The sequence below is a fragment of the Bemisia tabaci genome, chromosome 1 (genome assembly GCF_918797505.1).
Source record: "Bemisia tabaci chromosome 1, PGI_BMITA_v3".
NCBI lineage: Eukaryota > Metazoa > Arthropoda > Insecta > Hemiptera > Aleyrodidae > Bemisia > Bemisia tabaci.
In genome coordinates, this window is record NC_092793.1 from 88959856 (window position 1) to 88983670 (window position 23815).

The 23815-nt window shown below is 38.7% G+C and overlaps 2 protein-coding genes and 1 long non-coding RNA gene across 4 annotated transcripts in view; 2 read left to right on the forward strand and 1 right to left on the reverse strand.

Annotated features, from left to right (window-relative positions):
* Nucleotides 1–17314, reverse strand: part of vkg (Collagen alpha-1(IV) chain viking) — a 216624-nt gene extending 199310 nt beyond the window's left edge. The window contains exon 1 of the mRNA XM_072296889.1: nt 17092–17314. Coding sequence (XP_072152990.1) covers nt 17092–17160 — 69 coding nt within the window. The 5' untranslated portion in view covers nt 17161–17314. The remainder of the gene's footprint in view (nt 1–17091) is intronic.
* LOC140226041 (uncharacterized) lies at nt 2876–5828 on the forward strand. The gene is made up of 2 exons (XR_011900860.1): nt 2876–3131; nt 3381–5828. It is a non-coding gene; the product is annotated as an uncharacterized lncRNA (long non-coding RNA).
* Nucleotides 17315–17371: 57 nt separating the features above from the next.
* LOC109035774 (Collagen type IV alpha 1) overlaps nt 17372–23815 on the forward strand; it is a 172616-nt gene continuing 166172 nt past the window's right edge. Inside the window, exon 1 of one of the 2 annotated variants that reach the window (XM_019049520.2) lies at nt 17372–17601. In XM_019049520.2, the coding sequence (XP_018905065.2) occupies nt 17573–17601 (29 nt within the window). In that variant the 5' untranslated portion in view covers nt 17372–17572. Of the gene's footprint in view, nt 17602–17674; nt 17713–23815 lie in introns of those variants that run through there. The other variant, XM_072306422.1, reaches the window with a different exon arrangement.

Genomic DNA, 23815 nt, shown 5'->3' on the forward strand with positions numbered 1-23815 from the left:
TCGTGAGTGTATAGCGAGTATAGTGCTAGCTACATACTGGTGAGTGTATAGCTAGTATCATGCTAGCTATACAGGGTTATCCAAAAGTCACTGACCACCCCTGTAACTTTTTTCCAAATTGAGATAGAAGTTTGAAACTTTGGGAATGTTCCTCGGTCTAAGGTAGCAACTTTTTGGTCCCCCAAAAATTTTGGGGGGCGGGGGCTAACTTTTTTTTCAAATGGAAACCCCCCTCCCTTTGTGATACCTCATTCGAAAGATAATAAAAAAAGAAAATTTTTGGCGCAAACCGCAGGTCAAAATGTTCATTTTTGACAAAATGGCGGCCGGTCAAAGTCCAAAATGGCGGAAATTTGGCATCTCTGTAGTTTATTGACGGATTGGTGTGAAACTCGGAATCCTAGGGTTTTTCGGGATGAGGGAAACGATTCTGGCATTGGTTTTCCAGAAAAGTCTGTCATTTTCAAAATGGCGGCCTCGAGCGGGAAGTGGATATTTAGGCTGCATATCGTTGGATTTGCATGAAACTTTGTATCTGGGGGTATTTCGGCACGAGAAGAACGAATCTTTCATTGGATATCTGAAATTTTGACAAATTCCAAAATGGCGGCGGGAAAATGGCGGGAAATCAGTGTTACGGCTGTTTACTGATGAATTAGCATGAAATTATTTGATATTTCAAGAATCTAATGAAAGATTCCTTTTTAACCAGCCAAAAATCGCTAGGATACCGAATTTCATGCAAATCCATCGGTAAAGAGCCGTAAAACTGATTTTCCGCCATTTTGGAATTTGTCAAAATTTTAGATATCCAATGAAAGATTCGTTCTTCTCCTGCCGAAATACCCCCAGATACAAAGTTTCATGCAAATCCAACGATATGCAGCCTAAATATCCACTTCCCGCTCGAGGCCGCTATTTTGACCGCCGCCATTTTGAAAAGGACAGACTTTTCTGGAAAACCAATGCCAGAATCGTTTTTCTCATCCCGAAAAACCCTAGAATTCCGAGTTTCACACCAATCCGTCAATAAACTACGGAGATGCCAAATTTCCGCCATTTTGAACTTTGACCGGCCGCTATTTTGTCAAAAATGAAAATTTTTATATCTTTCGAATGAGGTATCACAAAGGGGGGGTTGCTATTTGAAAAAAAAAGTTGGCCCCCGCCCCCCTTAAGGAGGGCCGCCCCCCAAAATTTTTGGGGGACCAAAAAGTTGCTACCTTAGACCGAGGAACATTCCCAAAGTTTCAAACTTCTATCTCAATTTGGAAAAAAGTTACAGGGGTGGTCAGTGACTTTTGGATAACCCTGTATACTCGTGAGAGTATAGCTAGTATAATTCTAGCTACATACTCGAGAGTGTATAACTAGTGTAATGCTAGCATAATGCAATTCTGTGTGCAAATCACATTATGCTAGCTATACACTCACGAGTGTTATGCTAGCTATACACTTACGAGTGTAATGCTAGCATTACACTCATTTTTAGCAGGGTTAATCGGTCGGTCAAGCTTGAGAATTGGGTCTGTAGGTGGAAGTTTCCTTGAGTTGCTCAAGAGTGGGACTGCCAATTAAGAAGTTTGAGTGGAGTAATATACCAGGGGTGACGAGGCCGCAAAGGAGTGGAAGGAGTCCTGGATCAAAGCAAGTCGAAAGAATGGTTGAAAGGACGACTTTGATAACTATCGGGAGCTTTCAATGACTGGGGACAGTAGGGTGGCCAAATTATACACGGCAAAATTTATTTTGTGAATTATTTTGGTCTTACCCCCTAGAACTGATCCCTTTGATCAAAAAAACACACACACAAAATTGAGTGGGAAAAGGTTTATTGGACACCTTAAAAAAACTTTTTACCCCTCGTTATAGCGGTGAAACAACTGAAACGTCTAGAAAACGTTAAAAAACGGTAATATGACGGTGAAAAATCTGAAATAATTACAAAGGTCTGCATCCGAAAACAAAGCATAGGTAAGATAAAGAATATTAGTTTTCCGGAAAATCTTGATGGAATAGAGAAATGGATAGCATTTTCAGACTCAGCGTAAAAAAGTACATACTGAACACCTACCTTATGTTGAGCTTCGTTTTCGGATGCAGACCTATGTAATTATTTGAGATTTTTCACCGTCATTTTACCCTTTTTTGGCGTTTTCTAGATGTTTCCGTTGTTTCACCGGTATAACGAGGGGTAAAAAAATTTTTTAAAGGTGTCCAATAAACCCTATCCCACTCAATTTTTCCTGCTGAAGCCGAATATGACCTCAGATTTTTTCTAGAAATTACGCATTTTCCAAGAAATGGATTTTTCTGAAAAATAGTGTTTTTCAATGTAAAATTCCATATAAAAAAGATGGATCTGTCGGCACGGGTTGATACTATCCGATTTGGCTGAAGCTTCGCAGAGAGTGTTTTTTTTTATCAAATGGATCAGTTCTAGGGGGTAAGACCAAAATAATTCACGAAATAAATTTTGCCGTGTATAATTGGGCCACCCTACTGTCCCCAGTCATTGAAAGCCCCCGATAGTTATCAAAGTCGTCCTTTCAACCATTCCTTCGACTTGCTTTGATCCAGGACTCCTTCCACTCCTTTGCGGCCTCGTCACACCAGCGGGCCGATTATTGAAATTTAAACCAGCCCGATAAGACATCGAATTGCGATATATTGCATGGTTAAGATAGGGCTATGTCTTGTCGTGTCGGGCTGACATAGTTTCAATAATCGGGCCGCTGGTGTATTACTCCACTCAAACTTCTTGATTGGCAGTCCCACTCTTGAGCAACTCAAGGAAACTACCACCTACAGACCCAATTCTTAAGCTTGACCGACCGATTAACCCTGCTAAAAATGAGTGTAATGCTGGCATTAGGGTAGCCTGGGGTTAAGTGGGCACGGCGGGTTAACTGAACACTCGACCTAGCTGCCACCTGGTGGGCAAACTCAAAACCAACTACGCGTCAATTTCTTCAGTTTATAGACCCTTACTAGTGTACCTTGCGCTGAGTTGATAATCTTTGTTTTTTTTTAAGTTATGTTTACAAACGTGTTTCTTGGGGCGAAAAGTAAATTCCCGGTGCTGTGAACTGAAGCCCAAATGACATATCTAGCTTTTGAGGAAGGCTTTGGTAAGTGCTTTATTGTTTCATCTATAGTTTTATGTACTATTTCCAGTGATTACTTTGGTAATTATTCCAATTGAGTACTATTTATGATTTTTTTTCTCTGAAATTCCGAAATGGGGTTAACTGAACACTACCAAATGGGGTTAACTGAACACTACCAAATGGGATTAAAGAGGGCATTCCCAGTTAACCCCATAGATTACAAGTTAGCCAAAACATTCACTAAAACTTGTTTTTTGATTTTAATTGCAGTATTTTAACAACTAAAAGGAGAAAAAGGACAACCAACCATGGGACCTATTCAGAAGTCATTGAAATAAGTTTTCCGTATCTCTCAGTGAAAATGTACATAATATAAGTATTAAGACAAACAAAAAATCATCCTCAGATGTATTTCTTTAATTTTTAAGACTTTTCCAGTTGTTCATTTGACTTAATAAAAGTTTCCTCTTTCAAAAGTATGCTTTTTCATCTTAGTGTCCAGTCAACCCACCCCCAGTGCCCAGTTAACCCACCCCACGGGGTTAACTGAGCACTTTCCCATTTTTTACAAAATCTAAATTTTGACCATGAAGAAATTTAAAAAATGAAACACACTATTTTTTGCAGATACCTTACATTATACTGAAGACATTGTACTTTAAAGATTAACTCTATCTATCACCAAATTTGTTTTATGATTTTTCAAACAAAATGGTGCCCACTTAACCCCAGTCTACCCTACACTCGTGAGTGTATAGCTAGCATAATGTGATTTGCACACAGAATTGCATTATGCTAGCATTACACTAGTTATACATTCTCGAGTATATAGCTAGCATTATAATAGCTATACACTCACGAGTATATAGCTAGCATGCTACTAGCTATACACTCACGAGTGCAATGCTAAGCATTGCACTGGCATTATACTAATTCTACACTCAGGAGTATTATCTTGACACTTCACTTATAACAATGCGCTGCCGTCCTTTAAAGGACGGCCCCGGGACGGTGGCGGTGGGGCCGAGGAGAAAGGGCGGGGACGCCTTGCGCCCTTATTCCACGGTGAGACTTTCGCTGTGTTCATTCTTGTTAACGGCACCATTGCAACCATTGGGCAGACAGATTTCTCGGATATGCCAAAGTATATTGATACTAGCCGTTCTGGACGCGCTTCGCGCGTCCGTCACGGCCAGCCGAGGGGCTGCGCCCCCTTCGCCCCCGATCACTCGCTACGCGAGTGACATTCGGCTCGCTCCGCGAGCCATTTTCCTCAGTGATTGGACATTTGATCACTAAGATGTACATATTTTGGAGACTCAGGAGGCAAAAATGATTTCGTCACAGAACCTTGATGTCGGAGCGTGCCATCATTTGCACATGAATAGATGTGTGGAGATGAAGCGATGATGGGGATCGATCATTTCTTCAAAAACGCATTTGACTGGGACGCCATCCCATCGGGTGGCGGAAAAAGACAATCCATGGATTTCCTCCCGCGATTTGACTTGCTGAAGTAGCAAAAGTTCATCTTTACCTCTTAGGAAGATCATCGATGGCGTAGGGGTCTAAAAACTGCTCAACGATAGTATAGTTCGAGTTCCAAATCGTAATGAGCCCGCTCGTGTTTTTTCTTATACTTTCATCGCATATAAATCTCTCTGATGTTTTTGTTTTATTCTCTCTGATTTCATATTAGTAATTATATCCTCATATCATTTCCTTTCCCTTTCCCTTTCCTTTTTCCCTTTCTGTGGCATCTGTGTCCATTTACAATTATTATTTTAAAATAGCTTTCCCCTAGTATACAATTGATGCTTCAAACGGAATCAATAGTTTTAATGACATTTCCGGCTAAATCATGGAGTTTCCTAGGAAGGCAGCTTCTCGTCCCTCCCGGACTCTATTGTTGCCAGATAAGTTGCTCCTTTAGCACTTTTCCCAATTCAAATCCATGCAAAATATTCACATTTATCGCACAATCTGGCAACCTCTCGAGTGAAATAGAAAAAGGTGGAATCGCTGAAAGTCTGAATCCTTCGAAGTTTATATTAATGATGATGACGAGGCTGTGAAAAAGAGAGCGCAACTTTTAACCGCTTCTAACTTATGAAATGTACCGTAATATTAAAAGAACCAAAATAATTCCGACATTGCCAAATTTGGGCCACTCTACTGGGACAGTAAGCAGGCCCAGACAAAGGGCGTGTGCTGGGCGTGCGGCGCGCACTGGTGCCAGCCTTTGAGAGCGCCACGAAAGAAGAAGAGTGGGGAAAAAAGAAGGAAAAAGGAAAAGGAAAAAAAAGGGAAGAAAGGAGAAGTGAAAAAAAGGAGAAGGAAAAAAAGGAAAAGGGAAAAAGGGAAAAGGGAAAAAGGGAAAGGGAAAAAAGGAAAAGGAAAAAAAGGAAAATGAAAAAAGGTTCCTAGAGCAGTGAAGGCAAAAAGGAAGGGGGGATGTGGAAGGGAAAATGAGGCAAGGAAAGTGAAATGAGAGTCCGCCAGAAAAAGGAAGAGCATAAAAACATACCATAGACAAAATATAGAGAGAATTAAATTGCAGTCTAAAGGTAAATTTTCAGGACAAAAACTCCACCTGCGGCCCGATTATTGAAACTATGTCAGCCCGACACGACAAGACATAGCCCTATCTTAACCATGCAATATATCGCAATTCGATGTCTTATCGGGCTGGTTTAAATTTCAATAATCGGCCCGCTGGTCTATAGACGGCCACAGGCGTCCCTTGACCCTACATTTGCGGCTATATAGGTATACAAGAGTAGGCGCACGAGTAGGTAAGGGGGCGCCTTAAACTATGCACTATGTTAAGCAAGCGCTGAGCGCTCCCCCCTTTATACCGCGTTTTCCAAGAATTAGTGGACGCCGCACGGTGGATCGAGTCAATGGGAGGGGTCGGTCATCGCGCATCACGCGTCTTATTTTCTCTGATTACAGAGATTTCCCGCTCTTAGAAGAGAGCAAAGTACCTACATCTGATGTATTTTCCGTCGTAGATTCCATTTTTTATCATATTTCAGCCGAATAACGAGTTTTAATACGATTTTGACACACTTTTTCATGACTATTGAAAATGGGATCCCTGATAGTTTATTTTTCACGTTACTTTCGGCGAATGGGACCGTAAGCATCTTACATAAAGAAGAATTTTGCAGAACTTGACTCAAACACATTACTTGAGGAGTGAGGGAGGACGGCTTCACAGACCCCTCACCACGAAGGTTGCCATATTTCTTTCAATTTCTGCTAACATCGTTTTTTGTTCATGTTAATTGGTTTCTCGCAATTGCATACTGACACATATACGGAACATTCTAATAATGTTCATTTTCCTTCTTTTTTCCTCCAGCCAGTCAATAGACGTTTTCATTTTCATGAACCCTCTACGCTTTTAGTTATTCAACAAATATGTATATTTCAAAAAATAGATCAACATATTAAGGAAATAAAAAAAGAGATGTATATAATGTAGCTTGTTTTTATCGAGTCATCCTAGAAGATTATTATGGGTACTTACCACAAGATATAAAAAATTGAATGTGCAGTTACAAAATAAAAAAAAAAAAAAAATTATATCATCTTCCATTATTTCGTTTTATTCCTCGAAGTTTGGAGTGAAGTTTGAAACATTTTTATTGAAAAAATATTAATAAAGGAGGAACTTCATATTTACATGCAAGTTCTGATCCCTTGAAGAGCCTCTGAGAAGGACCAATGTCTCTTGAAGAAATGTCTTGTATTTCTTCTTTTTCAACCCACAACCGATTTTTATTTGTATGGAGCTCATGGAAGAGTTTTAGGTATGTTGAAGAAATTTTGCAAGAAACGGGACTTGTGAAATATACAATGCGCAAAACATACACCTTAAACTTTATCGCACAGTATAACACTGATAAAATTAGCTTCATAGACTAACAGGAGGTTAATGTCTCGCCCAAAAATATTAACAAATCAGCCAAAATCAGTAATCAGTAGAAAAATTACCGAGATTGAAGGATCGTGTGATGCACGATTTTATTGATGACATTAGAGCAAGATCGGATTCCCAGCAGGCGCGACTTCCTATCATTCAAATGGACCGTTTTCGCAGATTAGCTGATATTAGCGACTAATTATTACATAATATCATTCCTGATAGTGTACAAGAAGCAACCCAACAAAAGATTTTGTGGACACTTGTGGACATTTTTTTATCGAGCTATCTTAACATTTTTTTTGGCGTTTTTTAAAAGCAAGTTTTGGAAGTGGTTTTGGTCCTCCTAAAAATGCCAATGCACATTAAATTGAAATTTTGATTTATCTGCCACAGAACTCATGCAAAAGCGAAATAAAACCATGAGAATCAGACGGCAAATTTGATACCACCTGCAATGTCAGCTTTAGGCAACCCGCATGTCAAAGCGGAAGGGTTCAAAGACCCTAGAGCCATGATTCATTTTGGAAGCTCAACTACTAGAAAACCACGAAAAACTATTTAAAATCCGATTTTTTTTTTCGTCGCCCATGACCGTTGACTGGATCCTCTCCTATTGACTCGATCCACCGTGCGCCGGCCGCCTCCCTATACGCGTCTCAGTCTCAGTCCATGTCGCTAGATTGCAGCTCCGCGAACAGCCTAGCGAATTTGACGCGGCGCGGTTCACGGTGTTCGATATGTTTCACGCATTAAAAAGTGAACGGGCACTGCCGCCGGCGTAATTTCCATTTATAGGAAAACGCAACTTTCCGGACCATGGGCGTACAAAGGAGGGGGGCCGCCCCCTCCTAGAATTGAAAATAGTATTAGGTGCACCCCCCCCCCTCAGAAATTCTGGATGGTGGGAAAAACTTTCGTCTAGGATGATCGTCTCTTTTTATTGAGTCTAATATGTAAACATAGTGTTCATTCACTTAGTATCTTCTAAAATTTTCATCGTGGAAGCCTCAAAATGCGTCAAAATAGAGATGAAATTTCAAAAATGTTCCAGTTGTGTTAAATGCAACAATTCGAAAGTATTTTAGGCTGAAAGTAAAAAATAAATGTCATTATTTCGCATAAATGATGGAAAATCTGCGGCACGGAAGCCTCAAAATGCGTCCAAAGAAATTTTAAAGGTTAAAAATTTTCCGTGGGGGGCACACCCCAGACCCACCTTTGAGCTAAAGGGTATTCCATACCCCCCGGTGGTAGGGAGACTAGGCTCTCCCAATAAAATAACGTACGTACGAATGCGAATGTTCAGGACAAATGTCAAAGTAATATGAGAGGTGTCAAGTGTAGAGGATAGAGGCGTGATGCCCGATGCTAAAAGTCTCCGTGCTGAGAGACTAATATTGCCCGGCAATATCCTTTACGATATTGCATCCTACCCCGTCGCAGGATAGATTACGAGCTAAAAATATGTTATAAGTGTATTAGACGAGGAAAATTGGACTGCATTTTGCAATTTGGACCTATACATTCCGGCCCGGTTTAAAAACAACGTATGTGCCATTAGCGTTCCTATGCACATGGGTGTTTTTTCAGATGACCAGATGACCAGAATTTATAGGTCAAAATTGCAAAATGCAGTCCAATTATCCTGTCGATTGCAAAGTCTATTGTAAAAAGTAGTCAACCATACCATTTTAACCTGATAATTATATGCTTGCGACATATTTTGCTGAAAGGGTGATTTTTCTACGGAAGAAGTATACATTTTGGAAATTTTCTGGAAGATGCACCCCTGCGGTCCCTCAGATGACCAGATGACCAGAATTTATAGGTCAAAATTGCAAAATGCAGTCCAATTATCCTGTCGATTGCAAAGTCCTGCGGCGCAAGATAACCCCCCCCCCCCCCCCCTGCAATCCCTCGCGGAAAGGTGGATTGATACCGCTGTGAGGGGGGCGCCTGGTTCTCACTCACACACGGGCGCCAAATATCTAGATCCGGCACTGACAGTAAGAAAACTGTACGGCAGAATACTGAAAGCAAATATCACGGAAAAATGGTATGTTCACAAAGCAAAAGAGCTAGCTGGGTTTGCAGCTGGTTGATGTCCACGATTGATCACCATTTTTATTTTCCAACTTAACGAGAAACAATTTGTTGTAGCTCAGTACCTACATTTGACACCTATTTGTGAACCTCCGGAAGGAAAATGAGAGTGTACCTACCGTTGATGAGGCTTTTGGAAGCCTCGGAAAAATCAAATTTTAATGCGGATTTAATAAATCTTGAAAAGTCTAAGTAACTACAAGAGATTTTTAAAACAACGTTCAGATACTGTATTACTAAAACAATAATGTTGATAGTATATTCTATTTTTTGCATGAGTTACGCCGAAAAAATAGATGTCGAATCAATCAATTTCAAATAGTGGAACCAACCCATTTTCAAAAGTGCCTAAAATTGAAGAAATAGGCAAATAGCATTACATCCTTGATCAATAAGAACGCTTAGTATAAATACATTTATTTAATCAACCGATTCCAAGTAGTAAGACTGATGACCATTTTAAAAGGGTCTGGAGACAATAAAAAATATAACATCGGCGATTCGACCAATATGGTTCCCAGTCCACGATTCATGCTATAAGTTATCATCTGAAAGTGTTCAAACATTGTTCGCACTTTTTGGCGTCCTATTCCTTAGTTTTCTTTGAAAGTCATCATGTTCACTTTAAAATACTTTGTACAAATTATAGGGTTGATTTGTATATACATATATATATATATTGATATAAATAAAAAACATGATCTTCTCGGCTAGATCCTATGCCAGGAATTGTTAATACGTGTAAAGAAAAATTAAGAAAAATAGATTTTTCCGAGGAACAGGAAAACCAAAGTTACGCAAAAGTTACGAATAATTAAAATGCGAGTTGCATAGGTATACCTTCATGAAACGATTGTTTGTTAAATGAGGCTTTTATTCAAATATCAAAATCTCAACTTTAAACACGGTATTTACAAAATATATATTGCCTGATAAACATTTTTTTCGGGGTTTCTTTGTTTTATTATGAGAGTTGTTCAGCAGCGGCGCACAGTTGATCGAATCAATTGGAAAGGTTGGACATGAAATTTTTAACTAAAACTGAAAATTTTGATGTATATTTCGTCACATTTTAAATTTTGAGGGATGCTGAAGGAAGGAAATTTCACGAGGAAATCAATGGAACCACTCATAGAACCTAAAAGATCGGTATAAACGGAGTTATAAGCTTTTAAAGTTTCCAAATTTTGTCCGACTTTTCCTATTGACTCGATCCACTGTGCGGCGGTAGATGGCGCGAGGATCACACTTTTTGTCATGCCTCATGTCATATTCATGACGGCTTTGTCTTGGATTTTGCGGTATGCTAAGTTGGATCACTGACGAGTTTGATCTACTGATGAAGTCTAAAAAGATCCAAAACGTTACATATCTCTCGGCGTAACCTCAACTTAATACCTAAATGCAAACTGCCTGAGTTGAACGCTCTCCCTCTTCAGTCTGGTACTGGTACTCATTAGAGCTCAAAATTTGCGACTCTAATTGAAATTCTTATCTTTGTCTTCCCCGCAACATGGTGTGGATCCAACATCATTTACCACCTTGTAAACACTGTACAATACTGTATAATACCACTGTATAATACTTTATTATTCTTATTTAATGGCTCATGATACTAGGGATGCTCTGAGCGGACACTACCAAAAAAAAAAAAAAAAAAAAAAAAAAAAAAAAAAAAAAAAAGCTTATCTCAGGAGTTTTTAAAAACTTATCCGTGTCAAAATGTTTCTAAACATTTTTATTAAAAATTTATGAATGTTGTAATAAAATTTAAAGGAAAAAAGAAAAAAAAACAAGCGATGAAACATTAAAAATTACATACATCTTTTCTAAATAGGTACTCATGGACAACAAAGATACTTTTGAAATTATATAATTTTTAAATTGTCCATGAAAAATGTTGTTTTTCCCGGTTTTCCTGAGTCCAACAAAATTAAGCCATTCACTCTCACGTGTATTTAACGATACAAATAGTCGAATATAACTCCATAAATTACATCTATACCACTAATTCGCCCCTGCTCTCAAACAGAAGCCCCGTTGGCTCGGTAATTAGCGCATTCGACTCGTGATAAATAGGCCCTCGGTTCAAATCACGGCAGGTAGGTACAGGTATATAGGTTGCAGTGGAATAGCGACAGCTTCAAACATGTGGAAAGCTTAATTTTTTCTTTACGATTTATCAACTCCATCATTTTTTGACAATCATTTCTCATAATATTTATTCGTGGGTACGTTTGAATGATTGGACTTATTATTCCTGATAGTCATCTCTAGAATTGAGATGGTTTGATCTATACTTTGACATTAGTCAATTTAAGCTGTTTCATTGTACATCTGTCGCAGGCAAATATAGTGAAATCAGGCATTTTGTCAAATGCCTAGGCAGATCGTTAAATGTTGACGGTTTACACAACTTTGTGAATTTATGGCAAAGAGCTCGCGAGTTTTCAATATTTTTTGGAAAAATAACTCACCAAACCTACGAACTCTTCTTGTCTCTACCTTTTCAACCCCTTCTCATATTTTTATACGTTCACTTTATAAAAATTCTGTATTTCATAACATGCTGAAAATTTCAAGATGAGTCTCTGTTCAGGAGCTAAAAATCGTTTAAAATACTATTGTGTGATGCAAATTTTTACCGAGAATTGTTTCTTACAGGAGAAATTAATTATTCGGTCTAAAATTAGGAAAAGAACCAGCTTTTCAATCTAAGTTAGAATATTTTACTATTTCCCTAGGCATTTGACAGAGTGCCTGATTTTACTATTTGCCTGCGACATATCTATGTTAACCCACAACTGAATTGTCACCCAAAATAACCAATTGAAATGGTTCAATCAACGCCGCCTGGCTTTGAAAATACCATTCTTTCTTCCGTGGGCCCCAGGCCCCTTCCTCTTGGGTGGGACCGCCTGTCTATAAACGTCTCCCCTCCAAAGTAATTCTTTATGTGGGGTTTTCAAGTTTTGGGGGCACCTAAAAGAAACCTACCGGGGCCCTCTGATCCACCTGTCAGAATTTCTGGGGGGCTTCAGCACTCTGGCACCCGTGTCCAGGTCAACCCTGGTTGCGGGGTCTTCACAACTCCATTTTCAGCAGAATAAAATTTAAAAAAAAAATAATGAAAGAGAAAATCTACATGTATGTAGGTAACATCAAACATAGGGTTAATAGGACCCAGAAACGTTACTGCGTTTTTAACACATGAATTTTCAGCCTTGCATGGTTGTCTCCTGTCTCCTTCTATTTTGATTTTTTTTATCCTTATCCCAGATTGCTGTTACAATATTTCTTCCTGACACATTCAGGACCAATTTTTAAGAGCATCATAGGAAAAAATGCCGGATTGTCAGAAAATTGTATAAGGCTGCTTCATCAAAGCACAGCCCAACTTTTCAAAGGAGCAATTTTCTTAAGTTGGATTGAAAAAGTAGATATTTTGAAAAATCGACGGAAAGCACTCTACAGTGTCCTATGGAATAATTCAAAGCGTTCTAGTATACAGTGTTATCCAAAAGTCCGGGACCCCCCTTATAACTTTTAAACGAAAAATACTAGAGATTTGAAATTTGGGGAATGTTCCGAGGTCAAAGCGAACTACTTTTTGGCATACCCAAAATTTCGTAGGGGCGGCCTCCTGAGGGGGAGCGGACCCTAACTTTTTTTTCAAATAGGAACCCCTATCTTGTGATACATCATTCGAAAGGGCTTAAAAAGAGAAAGTTTTTGGCGTAAACCGATTGTCAATATCTCAATTTTTAAAATGGTGGCTTGTCCAAAAATCTTGGCCCCTTCATAACTTATGATCGAAAGATGCTAGGGATTTGAAATTTGGGGAATGTTCCGAGGTCAAAGGGAACTACTTTTTGGGTACCTAAAATTTCGGGGGCAGTCCCCCTAGGAGGGAGCGGACCTTAATTTTTTTTTCAAATGGGAACCCCCGTCTTTTGATACATCATTCGAAAGGACTTAAAAAGAGAAAATTTTTGGCGTAAACCGATTGTCGATATCTCAATTCCTAACATAATGACGGCCAAAAAATGGTGGAAATTGTGTGTTTTGGCAATTTCTGGCTGCCATCTTGGAAAGGCTCGGATGGTTTGCATATCCTAGATCGGATTTGTTTATCTCATGCCCGAAAACCCATGGAAATCAAGTTTCATGCGAGTCCGTCGGTAAATAACCAAGAAACGCATTTGCCGCCATTTTTGACCGCCATTTTGTTAAAAATTGAGAAATCGACAATCGGTTTACGCCAACAATTTTCTCTTTTTAAGCCCTTTTGAATGATGTATCAAAAGATAGGGGTTCCTATTTGAAAAAAAAGTTAGGGTCCCCTTAAGGGGACCGCCCCCTGAAATTTTGGGTATGTCAAAAAGTAGTTCGCTTTGACCTAGGAACATTCCCTAAATTTCAAATCTCTGGCATTTTTCGTTTAAAAGTTATAACGGGGGTCCCGGACTTTTGGATTACCCGGTATGTTTCCCAAAAGAGGGCGTGAGGTTTGATATTAATCCGACGGTTTCGAGCCTTAAAATGGATCTTCAGCCTTTGCGCAATGCATTCTTGGTACCTACGATCGATATATCTCATTTCTTAACTTTGTGGTGGATTATTTTTGGAAAATCGATAATTCAATCTGTAAATAAATCATTGACAAATGTTTGTACCGAAAACAATCTTCCAAAGTCATAAAACAAAGTCAAAAGTACCTACTAGTAACCCAGGCGGGCCATATTAATACTTCAAGCACGGTCTGAAATCTGATAGTTTGGAAACGAATTTTCGGCAAGATGGCCGATATCTTATCACTTAACATGTGAACAAATTCTGATTATCCACTTCTTGTCACCGTAAAAAGTATCAAACGTCTATTTTAGGTTGATCAATTGCTGATGATATAAGAAGTGAGGCTTGCTCATAGTTCCGGTAGTTTCAAAAATAGGTACTTACGGTATACTTCTATACCTACCTAGATTTTTCACGTTGTTTTCTCAGAGGGAGTTTTGTAATAGTTTAATGGCTACTATTTTGTCCAGTGTACAAACTAATTTTCAAATGTGCTCAGTTTTATTTGAACCCAGAACTACAAGCAAGGAATAAAAAATCTGAGCGATAGAGTGGAAATTCCCCGTGACATTTTTCATATTTACTGAAACAAAATGTGTGGCGAGTGGAACCTTCGAACAAAAACACGAATCAAATAGGACTAGTTTGCTCCTTACCTAATTCTCCGATCCTAATAATTTAATTAATGTTTTTAATTCAAAGATCAATATTTACTGAAACTGACTCGAAGAATCGCTCCGAGAGTAGACATTCTATGCTTATTGCACAGTAAGAACTACAGGAATTTGGGTGTCTAAATGAAAATTTGCGAAAATACTTCAGAGGAGGGGTCTGCAAATTTTAGTGTGTCTTTTGAAATAACTTCAAGCTCTGGATGTAACAGATACTTGGCGTTGGTATAGAGCTGGCTGGTGACATAAGAGTCTGTTGGCGATGAGTGTTGTAAAAAGAGTTAAACACGGACATACCTAGCAGTGACGTCTTTATTTTCAATGTAATAAATTGATTTTCCCACAAAGCGTAATATTTACCTGACAACGATGAAGCTGATTCAAAGCTTCACATTCATTCATCTTATCCGAGACAGTGCAGAGAGTTGAAAGCATACTGTTACTGTTTTACGAATGAATTAGATACCTACCTACTCGTATTAGTCTAGGGGCTACGAAGTCACTTTCGCGTGCCACCCTGAAACTTTCGGGGTTTCTTCTAGGGTCCCTGGGACAACAATCAAAATGTCCTTATCCCGGGACAACATATTCAAAATGGCCGCCGTGTCCAAAATCGAAGGGTCCGGAGGTGCTCTCAAAAAGCGACGATTTACCTACTCGAAAATTTTCACAGATACGGAAAGTTGTCTTTAAACCAAAAATGTTCTACACAAAATTTTACAAGGCAAAACACCGAGTTTGAACCTCTAAACCCCTTAACATAGAGAAAAAAATTACTTTTTTCACAAAATTTCGGAAATTTTGAAAATTTGTTGAAAAATGTACGTGCGCATTGCTATAACCTCAGTGACTTTACTGCTTCAACTGAGTGCCAAACAACTTCTTCTTACCTTTTACTTGCACGATCTGTTCAGTTACAGAAAATATTGGAAATTACGAAAAAATGTATTCACGTAAAAAATATATTAAAACGAACGTAAATTAAACTTTAGAAAAATATTCTTGGTAATCAAATTTTACCTAACATTCATATCAAAAAATTTAAGAAGAAAATAGACATATTTTTGCGAGACTAAAAATTCTTCATGTGAAATTTACATAAATTTTATGAAAATAAATTTTTACCGGCGACAATTTGAGACTTTTTTTAACATAATTTTTACTTTATCATTACGCAAAAAGAATGCGAAAAAACACATAAAAATTACCTCGCTCATTTTTTTCTTTACTTAAAATTTATATTTTTACATATTGATTCCTTCAACACTCACCACTCGAAAATGTTTTTTATATACTTTACACCTAAAAATTACCTACTTAAAAATAATTTGATGAAAACACTTAAAAATTACCTTGATCAATTTTTTACATTAAATTTATATAAATTGAAAATGGAAATGTATCAACGCTCCCCAATAAAGTTTTAATTTTTTGTTTTTAAATGTTTTACATCTCTATTTTCAATTGCTTATCAGGTGATAACTAATTTTAATCATTTTTTCTTTATTTTCTTTCTCATTTTTAAAGACAACATAAAAACATAAAAAACATAACTTGTGAGACTTCACTCACACTTTAAGTGATTGAAAAAGAAAGTAAAAAGAAATAAGTGTCACTTCAAATTCAACACACAGTCATCACTTGCTGACAAAATGGTGCAAGTAGGGGCCCTGAAACAGCATAAGTACGTCTAATCTGATCTCACGCGCTAGTGGAGTAGTGGCTCTGTCACCTGGACAATCACCGAAGTTAAGCAGCGCCGATCATAGTTAGTGCTTAGATGGGAGACCGAATGTGAACGAGCGCTGCCTACTAAGCTATGTTACAGTACCTAACACGAGAACGGTAGCTCACAGCAGCCCGTCCTGGTCGTCAACTCGTGAGGTAAACTTGAGAAACTGAATTACACAAGAAAATAATGCTCGTATCAATAATTATTTATTTTGTATCAGTTGATATATGGTACCAACTGATACCAAGTATCGTTCCAGATCTGTTGATACTTCTAACTGCTACCTCTTAGCAATTAGATCTCTATTGATGTTTACTGATGATCTGCGCCAAAACACTTTAGACGAACTGCTACACCGTCCACCGATCATTTTTAACGGGGAAATGGTTACAATTTGAACTATATCGATCGTATACCCTGGTAAAAATTGGCAGTAAGATCTTCGTTCCTAAATACTATGGACCCACAGCCGGTTTTAAGATCTCTTATACCTTCTGTAGCGTGGCATACAATTTCTTATTGCATTTTATAGCCGACGGCGATACAGCCGGGCAATGAAGTGAATGGCCCGGTGATAGGAACTGTATCCCGATTGTATGAATTTCTTTGCTTTCTACAGCCTATTATATGATTTTCTATTGCCTTCCAGTTTTAAGAATTCCTATGGTGTTTTGAAACGCAGCTCCTATTGCCAATTTTTACCAGGTACCCAGAATGCATCGCTCAAAAGCCGAAGATCCACCTGTAGCATTGCAAATTACGACAAAGCTGTTTTTTGAAACTACACTTTTTGAACTGAAGGAATATTAAACGTCTGTAGCTGTGACTTGGTGTGATATATTTGGCCTCTTTTCGTTCCAAAATGTTCAAAGAGCACTATCATTCACCCTGCCTGGTATCAATAGTTAATTTTTGAGCTTTCCCGCGGACAGTCATACGCATGCAGTGAGAAAAACATTGACTTACGGCTTGATGAGAATCCGTGACGAGGCTGACGAGGAGGAGACAAACTAAAATACTGCAAAAAAAAGGCATTCTAGCCACCGGGGCCGGTAGCCGTAGCGGGCGCACTGCAAAGTCGACACTGTGAGATGCACGGCGCGACTCACATGGTGGGTTGCTTTTCCGATCGTCCGGAATCCAGAAGGTTGGGGCCCCCGCGTCCCGTTGGAGGGCCCGGCGGGGTTGCAGGGGGGCGGCGCGGGGCAAAATCCTCCAGCGCTGAACCCGAGTCGAAGCTAGTGGTGCTTCGAGAGCATTTGAGTGCGCCTCGAGATCGGTCCGTCCCCGTGCGTTTTCTTACGAGTCGTCGCGGTCCCGGTTTTCATGACCGCTCGCGATCCAGACGGCCCCAAGTGTTCTCCCCGGTTCTGTGATAAATGCATCTTCCAGCGGGCGCCGTGAATGAAGTCAGCTTTCAAAATCAGTGACGTTCGACGGTGGAGCCATGCCACGGTCACCGCATATGAATGCGAGGTAAATCCTAATCCGATTAGTTCCTTCAGGTCTCCTGCACATTTTCAGTCAAAAAAAAAGGGTAGTCGGAGAAAAGATCCTAGTTTAAATGTCCAATCCCTGCTTAAAATGGTGAGTACACCTGCACGTTTTTGGCCGACATACCATCGGTAGAAATTCTACTTACATCATACAGCGCATATTCCATCAATATCTGTTGCGAAATTCTACTCATATTAAAGATTTTTTTTTTATTGCAGTGCTATTCCTGAGCAGCAAACATAATAGGTAAAACTTTAAAATATCTACGTTATGTACATTATATTTTTAATCCCATAATGACCAGTTTCCGAGTTATCAAATATTGCAGACTCAATGTCTATTTTAACTTTAGCGGATTCTATGTTAGGTCTCTATATTACTGACCGGAAACGAGGAGAAGGACCCAACGGATGTCCCTAGATTTTTTACTATCAGTTGAGATTCGATTGATATTAGTATGAAGATTTAACTGTATCAGTGTAGGTACATTTGATGTAAGTAGAGATTTCGTAGATATTAGTTGAGTGACTAAAATATTAGCAGAATTCCATTCCTATACATAATCTTTATTTTCATTAGGTCACAAGATGATCGACGCGAATTATTCGTTTCAATAATGATCGCTCGAAAATATCGTTTTTTTTCTGTAAATTGTTTTTTCCCAGATGAAAGATCGTACCTACCTCTTTGTAAAGGTTGGAAAATAAACTCAAACAGAATCTTCAAGAATATAATTTTCAAGAGTAGGTATTATTGTGAAGCCTTTCCAAAGTTGTGCTGATTTTTGTTTTTGGCTGTAAATAGGCGAAGGAAATCAGTAAAATTTTCAGTTATCCAAGCGTCGCAATGAAATGGAATCAATATTGATTCCACGGGAAAATCCTCCTTCCATTTTCAATTTTTCAAATGGCATCAAGATAGAAATTCTCTTTCAAAGTTATTAATATATCGACGGCCAAAGTGCGAAACCACGGAACTCCGTTCGTGCCGTTGCAGACTTTCTATATTAGTTTATGTTTTCTGAGGAAAATTACTCAACGTAATACCTTGAATACTTTATCGACTATTCGTCTCTGCCAGCAGAATATTTTGTATAGATTGGAAGCCACAGAGTCAGCTTTTTTCTCCCCCAAAAAATTATACTGGAGCAAAAATTTTGAAACACCGCGATGGAGGTACGAGGTTTCGCAATTTAGCCATCAATATTTGGATTCCATATGCATCCACGGAATCCGTACAGATGTATCCATACGAATATATTTCAAATGGATCCTTAAAGAATCCATGCGTATGAATTCCATATGGATACATTAAGTGTCTTCGATATAGAATCTATTTACAAGACTCTTCTATGTGGAATCCATATCGACGGTGTAAGTCGGCAGTCACATAACTCGTTTGCAGTGTCTGAAAATCTCCGCCTCTATGTTAGTTTTTTAAGGGAGGACAAATTGACATCATTCCTAGAAGTTTTTGCAGAATTTTCTCGCACCGAGAAGAAAAATCACGGCAGTTTTAAAGCGTCGCCGTTGAGTAGTTTCCGGTTTAAAAAAAAAGTATGACAGGAAGTCTGCGACGTCGCAAACCAAGTTTTGTGATTGCCAACTTACACCGTCAGTTTTGTGATTGCCAACTTACACCGTCGATATGTATGAGTCAATAAGACTTCAGTACAGATACTTCCATGTACGGATTCTATTCTGTATTGTCAACACGGAAACAATATTGAAAATGCATGAACATAGAATATCTACCTGTCCATACCATTTTATTGGGTTAAACACGCTCAACAATTTCCCACTAAAAATACAATTTGCGAGTAGACGTGTTGCAATATTAAAATGTAGGTAGTTTCATTCTTTTTACTTAAGAAAGGACGGCAATAAGTTTCTTTCAATAACTGTTTATTTTTTCTAAGATCATAGGAGTCCTGTTTTAATTTGGATTACCTATAATAGCGAAAATCAATTGGAACATAACAACGGTTTCTTAATTAGGTACCTCTCGGGTCTTATTTTTTCGGACAAAAAAGTAGGCAACCTTGTGAGAATATTCTATAAAATGTAGGGGAAATTCGCAGAGAATTTCAAAGTAGTAATTTGCTTGGTTTCCACTTAAAACATGAGAGTAAATTAGAGGACGAGAAATGGGATTGGGGTCAAATTCGTCCCTATAATGTACCATAGGAAAAAGCTGCCGAAAGCGACCAGAAATGATGAAAAAGTCCTCGTAAAAGAAAAACGTGAAAACGATTCAGTCTTTTGCATCATAAATCAAAGTATAATGGAAACTTTTGTTTGAATCCGTCCAAATGATGAAAATGATGGAGGGTAAATATTTCCCTGGTAAATTGGTGTAAATAGGAGCTGCGTTCCAAATACCATAGGAATTCTTATACCTAGCTGGCTCCTTTTAGGCGATAGAAAGCGGCAGAATATAATACAGCCGGGCTATACGAAGCGATCAAAAATTATATAGCCGGGCTATAGTTGCTATTGCCGGTCTACATATTTTAACCCTTATAAGCTTTAGCTCTTATAACTTTTGGCTGTATCCTCATCGCCTCGAGCAATAAATGGCTGTAAGATGCTGCATAGCCGGCTATAGAAAGCCCTAGGAAATTTTATAGCCGGCAACAGGTCTATGGTCTTTTGGAACACAGATCCTATGGCCAATTTTTACCAGGGTAATAGATACGTATTTACAATACTGGTTTGCTATATAGGTACCTATGAGCCATTGCAAAGTGCCTAAAAATTCAGGGATGGCAAAACTGATGGGAGAATGGGGTAATCCTCCGGATATAAAAGGAAGTTTTAGACGTTGAATTCCTGCTATAATTGACTGATAAGAACTAGAGTCCCTTTATACCCAGAGTTAAGACAACTCATTTATCAGCTGACTGGCAGCCGGCCTTGGCTGGGCATGGAGGCCGAAACGAGTGCACCCAAACGACGGATATTGAGGAATAAGGATCAGGAATCCTGCGATGTCTGTCACACAAAAACAACAACATCAACAAATTGATCAATTAAAAAGAAAATGAGATTGGTTTATAAATAATTTCTTAATCTATTTTCATTTTGGACCGATGGAAATAACAATTTACTCTTGATAAACCACAATTAGGTAATATTTTCATTATTCTTGTTCACATTCGAGGTACCGCCATCTTGGTGCACTCGTTTCGGCCTCCATGAGCGAGAACGAATCAAAATTGGATTTTTTTTTAGGCCACTTTCAGCCCAACCCTGGCCCAACCAAAAGTGAGTTGTCTTAACTCTGGGTATAAAGGGACTCTAATAAGAACAGATACCTAGAGAATTCTGTTAAGATGGGTTGGATTCTATATTTTCGTAATTAGAAAGAATAGTAATGCTAGCTAAATCTGTCTATTTGCTTTCGGCCAATTGCTAAGAGTTGATCGATAAGATTGAAGATCTGTATGATTTTCCTAAGTATCCAGGCGATATCAGGACAAACGTTGCATTTGCGCCATCTCATACCTATCTAAGAAAGTGAACATTGCATTAATACAGGGTGATCAAGACCACCCGTACCCGTCCACTATATTTTTCTCGAAAACGGCGGAGAATTGAGCTTCGGGACCATAACTTTCATGGGATAAATCGACCCTAAAGAATCGAATGGAAATATTTTCAGCCTCCCAAAATGGCCCCTAGGGGCGGTTTTGGGGGGGCCCTCCCGTTTCTCGCAATTTTCAAATAGGAAGGGTATGTTTTGACTTTGGATTCGGAATCTACGGTAAAAAGTAAGAACCTTCTATACTTTGCACTTTTTCCCTAAACCCCCATTTTTTGGAGTTATGGGGCATTTTTGGGCCTTTTTGGGGCGATTTTCAATTCGATGCTGTAAGCGGCCAAATTATCCAAATTTCAAAATCTAAAAATCCCCTGAGAGGAGAGGTCAATATCTTTTTATTGATGTGCCACATGACCCCTGTTGCTCCAAAATTTTGGGGGCTACGACCCCCCAAAAATTTTGGGGCTTTGGAGGGCCGTAAGTCGAAAATTTCAAATGGGAAGGGTATGTTTTGATTTCAGATTTGGATTCTACGCGAAAAGTCATGTAGATTTGATATGGCGCAAGGCCTGTTTTCTCAATTTTTTTTTGCCCCTTATTTTCTCCAAAAATACACGGCTTCTTATGGGGAAATGGGGTTCTTCAGTAATTTTGAGCGAAGAGGCCTTGCGCCATATCAAATCTACGTAACTTTTTGCGTAGAATCCAAATCTGAAATCAAAACATACCCTTCCCATTTGAAATTTTCGACTTACGGCCCTCCAAAGCCCCAAAATTTTTGGGGGGTCGTGGCCCCCAAAATTTTGGAGCAACAGGGGTCATGTGGCACATCAATAAAAAGATATTGACCTCTCCTCTCAGGGGATTTTTAGATTTTGAAATTTGGATAATTTGGCCGCTTACAGCATCGAATTGAAAATCGCCCCAAAAAGGCCCGAAAATGCCCAATAACTCCAAAAAATGGGGGTTTAGGGAAAAAGTGCAAAGTATAGAGGGTTCTTACTTTTTACCGTAGATTCCGAATCTAAAGTCAAAACATACCCTTCCTATTTGAAAATTGCGAGAAACGGGAAGGCCCCCCCCAAAACCTCCCCTAGGGACCATTTTGGGAGGCTGAAAATATTTCCATTCGATTCTTTAGGGTCGATTTATCCCATGAAAGTTATGGTCCCGAAGCTCAATTCTCCGCCGTTTTCGAGAAAAAGATAGTAGACGGGTGGTCTGGATCACCCTGTACAATTTTAAACAAAAAGAGAGGAATATTCATAGGATATTTATAGTTTTTATTAATTGCAATAAAACTGTTACCTTTTGATGTTTTGAAATGTATTCATACGACGTATATAAAATCCTGCAATACGCAATAGGTCCTACCTACCTACTTGATAACTATATTTGTAGATGAATAAAAATCGATCATAGTGCCTCTTTCCATAAGGAGTGTGCTGGGTACTGTAGTGATTCGATGCAGTTGATCCACCGTTGAATGATGAGCTCGAAAGTCAGACAGAGCATCAATAGATACATGTTGAATACTCACATTCTATTGCGTTTAAACGTTTGATATATATAATTTTTCAAAAGGCTTGTCCATACCCGGCAGCAATAAAATTAGTTGGTGGAGAAGCAGCTTCAGCACATGGTTTCATCGCAAGGCAAAAAGCATCCTCGGGGATCCAACAAGGCCTGACGTTATTTGAAGCAACGGGTGTAGGTGTTAGACAATGACATCACCTATGACTTTGGGTAACCTCACTTATAGGCGATTTTACGTGATATTACCCATCATTTTACGTGACTTCGCATGTTTCAAAAGGAAACTGACCTAGATACATGAGGTGATGTCACCTATTTTTTAGCAGACCATTTTTACCACATTTTCTTGCTAACTCATTGAATTCAATGTCGGGTGGTACTACAAGCGGTAAAAAATTAGTAGGATGTTATATCTTTTTATCTATCTTATCATAAAATCTATTCACATTTCATTCCGGTTTGTTGCGAAAAATTTTAGTATAGACCATTTCCGACTACGATGCATTTTAGTAAAAACCCGATGGAGATAATATTGTCGGGCCTTAACCGATGACTCGCAATTGTGCCGTTAACACCCAAAAAAAAAAACTATTTCAGGACTTTTGGGATAGCCTTTGACGAAGCTCGTTTCTATTGTTTATTCTCGTTTTAACCTTTTCGGGTTTGAACTAGGCTTCACCTTCCCCGCGTGAACAGTTTTCCTCCTAGTATACCGTCCGAGAATCATGAAGATCGAACTATCCTGTTGCTCTTACCTATCGATACGTCCTTTTATATAGTGAGCTAAATTAACAATAAGCCATGAACACCAATATGGCTCATTGCCGCTATCAGGAACCAAGGTCGCTTCCGAAAATCCCTCTTTGAATGGGATTTAATGTTTCTGAAATCCGCTTTGTGAGGAATGTTTAAAAATTTTCATTTAAAACTATGTTTAAAAACCAAGGTAAAAATTCTCTCATTCTTTTAAATTGTGGAAACTCGTTGAAAACTTAGTTATCCAAATAGGAGGAAAGCCCAAGAGTTTGTGATTTCTGAAAAAAAGACGGCAGCGAAACCTAGTCCCTTACCTTCATAGGAACTTTATGCAAAAATTAGATACTTAGTTACGTAT